Source organism: Nestor notabilis, unplaced genomic scaffold (genome assembly GCF_000696875.1).
Source record: "Nestor notabilis isolate BGI_N333 unplaced genomic scaffold, ASM69687v1 scaffold3309, whole genome shotgun sequence".
NCBI lineage: Eukaryota > Metazoa > Chordata > Aves > Psittaciformes > Psittacidae > Nestor > Nestor notabilis.
The window spans coordinates 24,939-37,600 of record NW_009943089.1 but is presented as its reverse complement, the minus strand read 5'-3'; the positions used below and the strand labels follow the sequence as shown (position 1 = coordinate 37,600).

The following is a 12,662-nucleotide window of genomic DNA, read 5'->3' as shown; positions in this document are numbered from 1 at the left end:
CAGAAATATAGATACATGAGCCTGCAAGATGCAGGCTTCCAGAAGAGTCTCTTATTTAGAAGTTGCAGCTGGAGTGGAAACCCCTCATGTTTAAGCAGAAGGAAGGGAAAGCCCTGAAGTCTCTTGCTGAGAAACAATCTCCACAGAAGCACTTGTGGTACTGGAGGCACCAAGCGGGCAGGGAACAAGGCCTCCAACCTCTTTAACAGGACATGGATTGGACTGAATGGGAAACACGGGAGTCTGAGTCAGTAACAGTCTCCTCGGTTAATGCAAGGAAGATGAAAAGCCCAAATGTCTTGGAGGTAGAGCTCTCAAACACTAACCCTCCACCCCTATCCCCCACCATTAACCCCTCCAGGCAGACTGCCAGGTCACTAAGGCCCCCTGCCAGGAAGCTGAGGAGTCAGGCTAATAAGAAACTGGACAGTTTTTCAATAAGCTATCTTGCTAAAATTAGGACACTTGTGCAATTTTGCAGAGGATGCTGAATCAGCACACTCACACGGAACATCCTCGCAGGGGAAATTTCTCCCCAGACCACTGGCACACTTGGTAAATCCTAGGCGGTTAGCTGAGGAGACAGGGAGATTTCTCTCAATACAACCCACTTTTAAAAGGCAAAGTAAAAATCAAGACATTAAAACCGCTTGGGATTAACACTGCTCTAAAGAATGAGTTCATGCCATCTCTGCCCCCAAATTGAACTGCTGCTTTAAGCACCAAAGCTAAACTCATTGTATATCCTTACCAGCAACATGCTATCCATGTCAGATGTGCACAGATATGCCTTCCCCTGCACAACAGACAATGTTTGTTTCCCCATTTTAAAATATTAATTCCTTTGTAATGTGGGAAATGTTCAGAGTTTTAAAGCATCCATAAAGTGTCATGCAAAAGGCAACGTAACTAATCAGGAACAGCAAAAACGGAAACCAGATTAAGATATTGCAATTTAATTTCCTAGAAAATAATGTGCCAGCAGCTGTGTAAACTTTGCTGTAGCTAAAACAAATATTCTGAAAACAAGCAGGCAGCTGATTTACACTGTAGCTTGTTTCCTCAGCACACGAGCCTCCCAAGGAAGCTCTTGAGCTGTCCCTTAGACTGTGCAAAGGCTTTAAAGACAGCCATAGAAAACAAACTGATTTGATAAGCAGGATGCTGAGCGATCTTAATTTTTTATGTTCAACTCATTAACTCTGAGCTCCTGCTGACACATCCAGTACTCCCGCCACATATATATATGCTCCCTGAACATAACAAATAACCAGCACAGCATGCATTATTCTTCTGACATACCAGACAAGACACATGCAGCCCCTAGCAGCTGGATTCTTTGGTTTTGTCTCCTGAAGAGAGAGGTGAGGGCTTACCTGCTGATTCCAGTGACAGGCACCATGCATTCTGTAGAGTTTCCTCTTCTGGAAGCTCTGAAGTGGTCTTGTCCGGGCAGATGTGCTCCCACTAGCCACAGCGAGAGGTCTTAGTCTTGTCCTGTCTCTTCTTCTTTTCTTGATGTGCTGATGATCAAGCAACCAGCCGCCCGAAGAGGATACCTCTCTGTTGTCTGAAGCTCTGTCATGTCATGATTAATGGGGGGAGGAAATACAAAGAGTAAAATATCTCCGCATGCACAGGCCAAGATTCCATACACTAATCAGCATTAGCTAGCTAATTCTAAGAGAATTTTAGAAGCACTAAAATGTTTTAGCACACTGTTTCAGGAAACCATGCATGGGCTTTGTTTGCTCATTGATTAATTCTGTGTTAGGTCACGAGAGGAAGTTCATCATTCTTGTTCACCTTTTAGCTCACGGAAACAAGCATTTCCCCAAGTCTATCCCTTTCAAACCCCCCTCAGTGTTATATAGCATCATCCCTTCCACAATCTTATCTACACACACACTTGCTGTACTCACATCTGTAGTAATACAGTATGCAACCACAAAAGTTAGGTGACAATACCAGGACAAGAGCAGTAGAAAACCCTACACATGTCAAAATGAAGTGAAGCCCTCAAGCATATAATGGGTTTTGGTTTTCCAAATTCAAGAACTCTCTTTCTAACACTTCTAACATGAGTCCTACAAACTTACATTCCATTCAAGACAGCAGTCCTACCCTAATACTTGTAAGATTTTCTAGTTTTGCTCAAGAACTGAAACTTAAGTAAACCACTGTTTATTCAGTGTAGGGGTTGCAACTCATTGTGAAGCACTTGTATCAAAATTAGGAATCCTGCACGCTTAGCTGAACCAACACAAGGCCATTAAACTTCACTGCCAGGGCTGTGCCAAAATGCAGCTCTTCAACAGAGCGCTGGGTGAAGCTGTCAAGAAGGAAGGAAAGCCCAGCCTGTTTGTCTGTCTTTATGACCTAGAAACTGGTTAGACCCAGAGAATTTGGAAGAATGCAAACTCAGCTCCAGTCACAATGTGACAGGGTTTACATGAACACATGCAAAGCTTAATTTTAAGTTTAAATCTCACTCTTCCCTGCATTTCCCCAAGTCTATCCTCTTCAAATCCCCCCCTCAGCGTTCTAGCATCATCCCTCTACACCCTTACCTACACACACACTTGCTGTATTCACATCCATAGTAATACAGTATGCAATCACAAAAGTTATGTGACAACACAGGACCAAGAGCATTAGAAAGCCATATACATGTATGTATAACACCTTTGGATCACTCTCACTGATCTAGTGCCTGTCTACTCACCAGAAGAGGAAACACTGCAAGGCAGAACTCAAAACGTCCTCTGATTTGGGTGGGAATGACTCCATGGGAAGAATGCACTTCACTTTTATAGGTATCCTGATTTTACTTTGTTTCTGCAGCAAAGCTGAAGGCCTGCTGCACAAAGCACTCAAGTGTGCATTTATTTTTACAGTACTGAAGACCTTGACTGCAACTGTTAACTGCCCGAGGAGTGTAAGTATAGGAGATACTTTCGCCTTGGTTCATAGCAGGTCATCTGTCTGCACAAATGATTTGTTTTCTCTTATGAACTTTATCTGGCAAGTCACGGTCTTATTATTAGTAAAGTGATAACACACAGTCAAACAAGAAAATGAATTTATGACAAGGCCATTTATCAGTCTTTTTGGACTATCAGTATTCTTCTAACAGCACATTTTTACTAAATAGAAGTGCTTGTTATGGAAGTGTGATTAAACACCATCCCATGCTGTGCTGGTGTGGTAATAAGGTTTGATGGCTTTGAATCTGAGTTGTCCTTCTGACACATCAGAACAATCTCAATAAGCAACACAGACTCGATGAAAAAATATGTGCTAATTAAAAGAGGGATGGTACAAAGTATTTAAAGGAACATATCAGTAAGTGCTAAGAAAAAGCCTCAAATACTGAAGCATGACATTCTTAAAGCTAACACCACATTTTTAAGGCTTGAGAAAGAAATGTTTAAAGTCCATGTAAAAGATTTATTGAAATATTTTCTCTGAATTCTCAAAAATGTTTTCCCTGTAATTATCCACCTCCAAGTCAGATGGTGCCAAACCCAGCTTCTAATTTCCCCATATCTCCCTCTTACAAGAAAGACTACTTGGACAGGTAAACTATAACAAAAAGCTCCTTAGTTTGGCTCCTCAATTTTTGTGATTCCTGCTCTTGTTCTGGTGGTCTGCTCAGATTTTGATAATCTTTCATCAGTCTCGGCCAGCTGCTCTATTTACCCTCCTGTGCCTTACTGTAATGCACAGCTCCCTTTTCGTATGAAGCAGAGATCTCAGCTCTGCGGCTTGAAGCTCCAGTACGCAGCAGTATGGTTTTCCTGCCACTTGTGTAAATAGGCTTTCCAGTCAAGGTTCTCCATTTATTTTGATCTTAGATTGGGTGGTTTTCAAACTGTGATTCTGCAGAAGAGCAAAATGAACCACTGCCAGATGTAGAACTCATTAATTTGCTGAAACCCCCATTTCAAAGCTCATAGGTCAGACTTTCTTGCTCTGTAGCCTAGCTAAAGAGCACAGACCTTACTCACAAATACACACATGCACAGCAAAACATTAGACAGGCACTATTTGTACTGAAGTAATGAACGTTTTCATTCCTCTCCCCTCATAAGAAAGTGGTTATCAGTAGCTTAGGGAACTGCTTCTATGAACATCTACCCTCATACAATCCATCTTGCTAATCTTGGCATCTAGATTCAATTGAGCAGAGAAAAGCTACATAATAAAAGGAAGCCACTAATTAAATTAGACCTTGACAAATGGCAACTCAAGGTTACCTACAATTAATCATCCAGGAACTGTACATGCACCTCCACTGGGAAGAAATAGCCCAAGTAACAAACCACATACTGCAACCCACCGACCTCAAAGCGTCTCAAACTGAGACTTGCCTTAAATATGCGCTATTCTCTCTTTCACATTAAGAGCTTACAACTAACTTCAAGGATTTACTTCAGTAAAAATCACTATCATCCCTTTCTTTTTTCCTCTTCAAACAGAAAAACATCACCTTATTTTCCATATCATCTTGATTTCTACTTTCTCAAGTACTTAACACAGTCAGTGAGCTCTAGAAAGAGTGAGGAGAGAAGCAGCCAAGAAATGAAGTTACACGTAGTATATAAACTTCCTCAATTAATTGAACACAAGATTGCTACAACAGAATACTACAGAAGACTGGAACACACTCAAAACCCCATGAAGTAGGCAGCAGTGAATTTCCCTGCAAAACTCTCACAACTACTCTATATCGTGCTTAATTACAATCTTTAATGAACAGTATTTATTTGCAGAGTACTTCTTTGGGCTTTCCTAGGTCACAAGTAGAAAACAAGCAGCCTTGGAGAGAGTAGCCCGTGAGCAAACAACTGTGCTGTTCATAAAATGGAAAGAAGATCGATTTTGAACACAGTGCCTGATAAATCAGATGAGAAGTGGCTTGAAGTTATATCTTGAGAGTCCCTCATCATGAAGTCAACTTCACATACTCCCAAAAACATTTCGAAGAGCAGGAATCCTTCCTCATCTGTTTCGAGACAAAGTCAGAGTCAGGCTTCTAAGAGCCTAAATGACTTTCTTCCTCCACATGCCCATCTCTATTAGCAACTCCTATTTCAGGGCTATTTTTATTCCAAAACTCAGAGGAATCTTCCAATTTTACCCTACATTGTCTGTAAACAAGTGATACATCGGGCGCATGACTGCTACGTGACAGGACCCCTTCATCCTGAAATTTAGGGCACAGTCACACAATCGCTTTGGAACAGACGGCAGTTAAAGAAGCTGCCCGTCCAAGCTGCTCATTATAATCTCTTTGAGGGAGGCTATGGCAAAGCTGCTGAGACAGACGGCATGGCCAGCTCTTCCTGGAGCTGGAAGCCAGGGAATTATGTTCTGCTGCAGATACTGCCAGAAAGCCCCAGCTCCAGTAGGGAACACTGTCTTCATCCACCTGATCTTAAGATCTACGAATAACAGCAACCCCTCCATCCTCAAAAACTGCACTACCTGTATCTCAAGGGAAATATACAGCATACCTAGGTCTTTTGTAAGACAGAACTGTAGTCAGTTACCTTAATAATGTTTTGAGACTAGTACTGATTACAGCCTGTACTCTATTATCTTTGAATAAAAAACGGAATTACTAAGAAGTATGGAGTACTACTGAGAAACACTTGTCTGCAATATTAATTTCAAGCTGCTACACTCATCCTGGAAGGTATATCCATCAAGAATGAAAGACCACAATTGGAAAAATGCTATCTCCACATTCCTGAAAAAGTAGCTGGCAAATATAAATCTGGCCTTGTACTGAAGACTGTACTGATGTGCTTAAAACTCATGTAGCTGCCACAAAAACCTGACACTGACCTGTGCTGAGGCACAGGTGACATTGCTGATATTTTCTACTAATCTAGTAAAGTTCATCGCTTTTCCAGAAATAAAGTTGCACTTGTGATGACAGAATCCATTAAGTCTGAAATCATCAGAAGCAGTGTGTTACTTACTGTACCCTTTCACTACTCCATGGATATATTCATCTTCCCAGTACTGCATGCTTTTATGCTGTCATTAGCAACAAAACAAAACCCTGCTACTCTCAACCTTACCAGCAGGACTTGACTTCTCTTGAACCTTGCAGAAAGGAGCGCTCTTTTCCTGACTTACTGCTGCAATAATGATCAGTTCCAGCTACATAACTTCAACAAAAGTTGTTCTCAAAAAAGAAAGGAAAAGAAAAGAAAGAGGTACCATCCTGTTACCCACCTGAAGGAGATGCCATTGACCAACTGCTTGTGCCTACAGGACTTGGATGAAAGAGATGAAGAAGCTGGAGACAGATTGAGAGGAGCAATCAGGCTGCTGATGATTTCACTCAGTTGGGCACTCTGGAATACAGTAAAACAACGAATAAAAAGGTAGTCAGACTTTCATCCAGACTCAACAGCTCAAAGGTCCTGGGATTTTTCTGCTGTTTTCCTACTTAGGATTCCAGACACGTACATCATGGAATGATGACATTTAGTTTCTTGTGAATAATCAAGTGTGGCGTGTTTTTTTCTTTCACAATTATTATGTTCAGCTATACAGCCTCCCCCCCACAAACACCTCGACAACAACAGAAAACCAACACAGCCCTGAACAACAGCCAAGGACATTGCTTATACAACTGAATATGAAGTACACGAAACACATTACTGATCTTAGCACTTAACCAAACATTTGTGAAAAGGCAAAAGGAGCCAGAAAACTTTACAGCAGGTATTTACAACAGCTGCAGCCAAAAGCTGCTAACTGGCCATTCAACAAGCATTTCAACACAGGGGAAAAAAAGACTCTGCTGTCTACTCATTGTATATTTGTTCACTCAAAGTAAAACTCTTGCTAAAAGAATCCTCTTCAATCCTCACTGCAGTCTGACAAAGGTGTTTTTATAAAAGGAAGTGTAACTACAGGAGGGCTACTGTAACTACAGATAGAATGGCTAAAATCTTCTGGTATCCTTGAAAACAGCAAGAAGAAGCCCCCACCCCATCAAAAGCCAGACTTTCAGAACTGCCCTAAAACGAATGCAGCTAATTTGGCAAGACTAAGACTTACTCCTTATAAAGCAATGAATTGCGGACTGCCTCCAGATTAACACTTCACAACGATTTTTTTGCTGTAAATGTCAAACCTTATAGGCTATTCTGACAATAAAGGTAGCTTTCTTAGAGGAAACTGTTCTGCACACGAAACAAATTAAATGTATCTGAAATGGCATACTTGATTTATAAAACTTTTAATTACTTGGTAGGATTCTCATTCAGAACAAAGATCGTTTAAAACAAGAATTGCTAAAGGTTAGCCAGTAAGTTTTCTTTACCTTTTGAGGGCCTACCATTTATATAGAAAGAGGCAGAAAAAAAGATTTTCCATTTTATTACAACTCCTGTCTGTTCTGTTCACGTTTAAGTGATGTAGTCAGGCAAAAAATTAATGTTTTTAAAACACTGCACAGATATAAAAAGGACTTGAAAAACAATACGAATAAAAATTGCCAGGCTTGGTCACTTTGCATTCATGATTTGTTTTTTGTTCACAAGTAAAATTACTGATCTTTATCAAGGAAATACTTTAACATAGCACTGAAGAATTCCGTGGGAATATCTATGGATGGTCTTCAGCCTACAGCATTGCTCTGACTCCTGACTCTGAGCAAGAAGAAACTCGGATCTTCAGAGTTCAGGTTGATTTACAAAACTGGGAGTCAAAAAGCAAATCATACCCCAAAGCTTTTTGTGGTGTAAAGGGAAGAAATCTGATGTAATCTGTGAGATGTATCAAATGAAGAACACCTTTACTTCCAAGTAATTTTCAGATCATCAGAGTTCTTGAACCTCTGTAGCTACTTGGGGACCAGGAAACACGCCAGTATTACTTATTTGCCAAATGTCTTACTGAAAAGTGCATTTAATTCTCCAAGTAATCACTTAAAGAGGGGACATTCACCACATTCTAAAAATGCTCCCTGATCTACCTTGTGCAATTGCCAGCACTGTGCATATAAATGTCCCGTTATCATTGCTTCCTCACTCCTGTCTGTCATGGGTAAGATCTATCAGAGGAAGCATATTAAGAACAGGAAAGACTGACTATCAAATAAGAAAAACTGGCACAGAGATTCAGGAACAAGCATTAGTACCTAAAGCTACTTTTACCCCATTTAAAAAATGTGTCTCTGACCAAAAATTCATGTACAGCAGCAGACCAACATACTAATGCACCACACTGCCTTTGCCAGGTTTGCTTTACACTATCTGCATATATTCATGCTGAAACCAAATTTCCTCTATGTCCTTCAGCAATGTGATGCTATCACATTCTTTATATACTTCCTCGCAAAAGAAAACCCTGCTGGGGTCTACATCCTATTTCCTGGAATTAACCTTGGAAATTACTTGTTTTGAACACGGTGACCAACAACTCCACGCACAGCTATGCCTGTTAAGTACCTGGCATTCCTCAGCTCTGAACTGGAGCTTGAAAAGGCAGACCAACAATTACATTCTGTTGGGGCTTTCTGGTTGTTTTAAGTGCAACATACCTCCATCTTCAGCTGTACTCTTTTCATCTCACCAAAGTACTTCCTGAAACAATCTGTGGCAACTCTACACTGACTCTATACAGGAGAGGCAGGTTTGTGGATAGCTATTAGAAGTAGTTATGTGACTGCTTTGGTGGACACAAAGCGGTAACACAGACCCATCAGAAGTAAAAGGTTAATTTGTAAACCTGGTGTACAACGTAGTTATTTAAGCCCTTCAACTCCTCAGCACCCACTTCAGGGCTGTGAAATATCTTCCTTTTTGGAAGTCATCACCATGGAACCTGCCCTATTTCTGGAGTAAATCATTTGGCTCCATTGACCGTTCAGTTCTCATTTTACTTTACCTGTTTCTCTATGTTTCGTAAGAGCAGAGTAGGACTGCTGGGTGACATTTCAAAGTCATGCTCCGGCAAAGAATCCTGTCTCTCAATGGCAGCTTGCGAATTCCCTGTGGCGTTTAATAAAGCTTCTTGGTCTGTCAATTGTATTTGCTTCTTCAAAATGTCTTTTGGAAATGGGAATTCTTCTAAGATCACCATCCCCTAGACAACAGCAATTGAACACAGTTGGTTGACAACGGATTAACCCTCCTAAATCATTTTTAAGGGGCAATCGAACCAGGCACATCCACCTTAAATCCTCCCAACAACTCTTTGGAGCACTTAAACTACTAAACTAAAGATTTTAAATACACTTCATAGCTAAGATATAGGAATAGTAGATTTTTCATTAATGAAAAGCCGCACCATTTATACTACTCCTCAGACCAGCAATCACCCGAAGTGTTATAGCACTGCTTCAATAACTGTGCCAAAATTCAAATCAGAAATTCATACTTATTAGAGCAACAATATGATCATTTGCCTGCTGATTTAAGAAGAGGTTTTTCTGTAAGGAACAGCCACCCTTGGATTTGAAGTTGGTTATAGTCTTTGCAGCCAATACATTTTGTAGAGGCATTTTAAAGTGCTCTATTTTTCTTCTTTCTATCCATGTTCTAAGCAAAACATCAAGTGGGGGGTTTTATGTAGCAGAGATGTACATAATTCAAACCAGAAGTCTTTTATTTAATTTCATGATTGATTTTTTTTCAAGGTGAGCATTTTTAGAGTTTCATAATGACTGAGGTAACTATCCTAAATATTCTAGCAATCTCATTGCTTTTCAAGACAATCTGCACAAATGTGGTAGCAGACATGGTCTATTGTCTAGAATGCTACCTAATAAGATAGATATAACTTTATATGGTAAGAAAATAACAGAGTTTCATAAATGGAACTAGGAAAAGAATACCCCCGTTGTGTTTTCCACATGATAGATTAGAAAAAACAGAAGTGTCAAATACACTCCTAGGTAACATCTTCCTTGGTTTGTTTTAACAACTTAAAACGTTAAACAAAGAATAAGAAAAAAGCCCTCTGTAACAGTCAAAACTAATTCCTCAAATAGCCGTTAATTTGTCATTATCTTGAGCAAATAAATTTAATACTCAGAAAAGGCTATTAAACCTCTGCAGGCTTTTTCCAAAGAGAAAGGGAAAGAACTTACTTGCTTTTAAGTACTGACTTACTCAAATATTGAGCAGATATTGGAAGAATGGGACCATTCAATTACACTGCCTCCAGTCTTTCTTTCTAGTGAGAATATTCCACTAAACCCAAGGAAGACTGTCATTATGTGAACACAAGGAACCCCTATGTTATTTCTTTAAACAACCTCACCTAGGTTGTGGCTGTGTAAAATTAAGGATCCTGTAGTTTAACTCACACCTCGATTCTTGCCTCAGCAGCACTTGCCCTAATGCAATGAAAGCAAGTTTCAAAAAGACTTGGAACCATAGAACAGTTTGGGTTGGAAGGGACCTTCAAAACTCATCTAGTCCAACCCCCCTGCAGTAAGCAGGGACATCTTCAACTAGAGCAGGTTGCCCAGAACCACACCCAGACTGGCCTGGAATGTCTCCACGGATGGGGCATCCACCACCTCTCTGGGCAACCTGTGCCAGTGTTTTACCACCCTTGTCCTAACAAATTTCTTCCTCACGTCCAGCCTGAATCTCCCCTCTTTTAGTTTAAAACAATCACCCCTCATCCTGTTGCAACAGGCCCTGCTAAAAAGTCTATCCTCATCTTTATATGCCCTTTTTAAGTACGGAAAGGCTGCAAGAACATCTCCCCAGAGTCTTCTCTACTCCAGGCTGAACAAGCCCAGCTCCCTCAGTCTTTCCTCACAGCAGAGGTGCTCCAGCCCTTCCATTATTTTTGTGGCCCTTCTCTGGACCCTCTCCAACAGGTCTGTATCTTTCCTGTGCTGAGACTCCAGAGCTAGATGCAGGACTGCAGGTGGGGTCTCACCAGAGCAGAGGAGCAGAAAGAATCACTCCCCTTGACCTGCTGGCCACACTCCTTTGGATGCAGCTCAAGACACAACTGGCCTTCTGGGCTGCAAGCGCACACTGCTGGCTCATGCCCAATCTTTCATCCACCAGTACCCCCAAGTCCTTCTTCTCAGGACTGCTCTCAATGCCTTCATCCCCCAGCCTGTATTGATACTGGGGGTTGCCCCAACCCAGTCTTCAAAGGGGAGACTAGGAGAAAACATGAAATAGTCCTGTTCTCATTGTCTAACTTATTCCCCTGTTTGAGTTACAAATTTAAAGCTGAGAACAAAGATAATCTCTAAAAATGAACTTAGCTGCTCAAAAACTTGCTTTAGTTCCGAAAAGGGGCACAGAGATTCTGATTTTTCATCAAGTCAACACTAGATCTTCCACATTCCTTATCAGGTAGTAGCCCATCATCTGTGCTTTTCCATTTACAACAGATGGGAGCAAATCCAGACAGTATCATACTACAATCTGCTGACCAACAGCAGTTACAAAGCAGGCAGTATGTTCAAGGAAATGCAAGTATGGATATACTTTTCAAGTGCCACAACAGGAGAAGAAGCTAGCTCAACAGCTTTAGATTCTTCTAGAAATCAGAATCTTTAGATCTTTTTAGTAAAAGAATCATAGATCATGACCACAGAGAGAGGAACCCCCCTCTCACAAACATCTAAACCACAAATTCTGAAGTCAGAGAAATAGGAAGACACACAGGAAAAGTGGTGAAAGAGGGGGACCACACACACACACTTCCAATAGAATTCTTTTTGAATTGCAGAATCTTGTTGACCAAACATGGAAAGAGGAAAGCAGAAAAAGGAGGAGAAAACTGACAGACTGTATGAAAAGAGAGAGATGGAAGAAGAACAGAAAAGTAAAGAATTAGAAAACTAGTAATACTGACTATAAAGGAATTCTAAGTTAAACGGGTTCCAACCAGAGTAGGTGTTAGCAATGAACTCCTCCTCCTTTCCCTCACCTCCCCCCCCCCCCCCCCTTAAATGGAATTGTTTCATTTTGCACACACAGGCTGGATCGGTGGGCTATGGTCAATGGGATGAGGTTCAACAAGGCAAAGTGACGGGTCCTGCATTTAGGCCACAACAACCCCATGCAATGCTCCAGGCTTGGGAAAGACTGTCTGGAAACTGCTCATGGAAAAGGACCTGGGGGTGCCGACTGACAGAGCTGAACATGAGCAGCTTGTGCCCAGGCAGCCAAGAAGCCACCAGCATCCTGGCCTGTATCAGCACCAGTGCGGCAGCAGGACCCGGGCAGTGCTCATCCCCCTGTGCTGGGCACTGGTGAGGCCGCACCTCAAATCCCGCGTTCAGTTCTGGGCCCCTCACTGCAAGAGAGACATTGAGGTGCTGGAGTGGGGCCAGAGAAGGGCAAAGGAGCTCGTGCAGGGCCTGGAGCACAAGTGTGATGGGCTGAGGGACCTAGGGGTTTAGTCTGGAGAAGAGAAGGCTCAGGGAGGACCTTATCCCTCTCTGCAACTGCCTGACAGGAGGATGGAGGCAGGAGGGGCTGCTCTCTGCTCCCAAGGAACGAGGGATGGGAAAAGAGGAAATGGCCTCAAGCTGCACCAGGGCAGGTTTAGATGGAGCTGAGGAACAATTCCTTCTCCAGAGGGTGCTCAGGCATTGGAACAGGCTGCCCAGGGCAGGGCTGGAGTCACCGTCCCTGCAAGTGTTCACAGCC

At 41.8% G+C, this 12,662-nt stretch overlaps 1 protein-coding gene across 1 annotated transcript in view; it reads right to left on the bottom strand.

Annotated features, from left to right (window-relative positions):
• Window positions 1-12,662, bottom strand: part of KANSL1L (KAT8 regulatory NSL complex subunit 1-like) — a 57,687-nt gene that overhangs the window by 26,520 nt on the left and 18,505 nt on the right. Inside the window, exons 3-5 of the mRNA XM_010021716.1 lie at window positions 8,917-9,114; window positions 6,250-6,371; window positions 1,377-1,578 (exon numbers count right to left, since the gene is read on the bottom strand). Coding sequence (XP_010020018.1) covers window positions 1,377-1,578; window positions 6,250-6,371; window positions 8,917-9,114 — 522 coding nt within the window. The remainder of the gene's footprint in view (window positions 1-1,376; window positions 1,579-6,249; window positions 6,372-8,916; window positions 9,115-12,662) is intronic.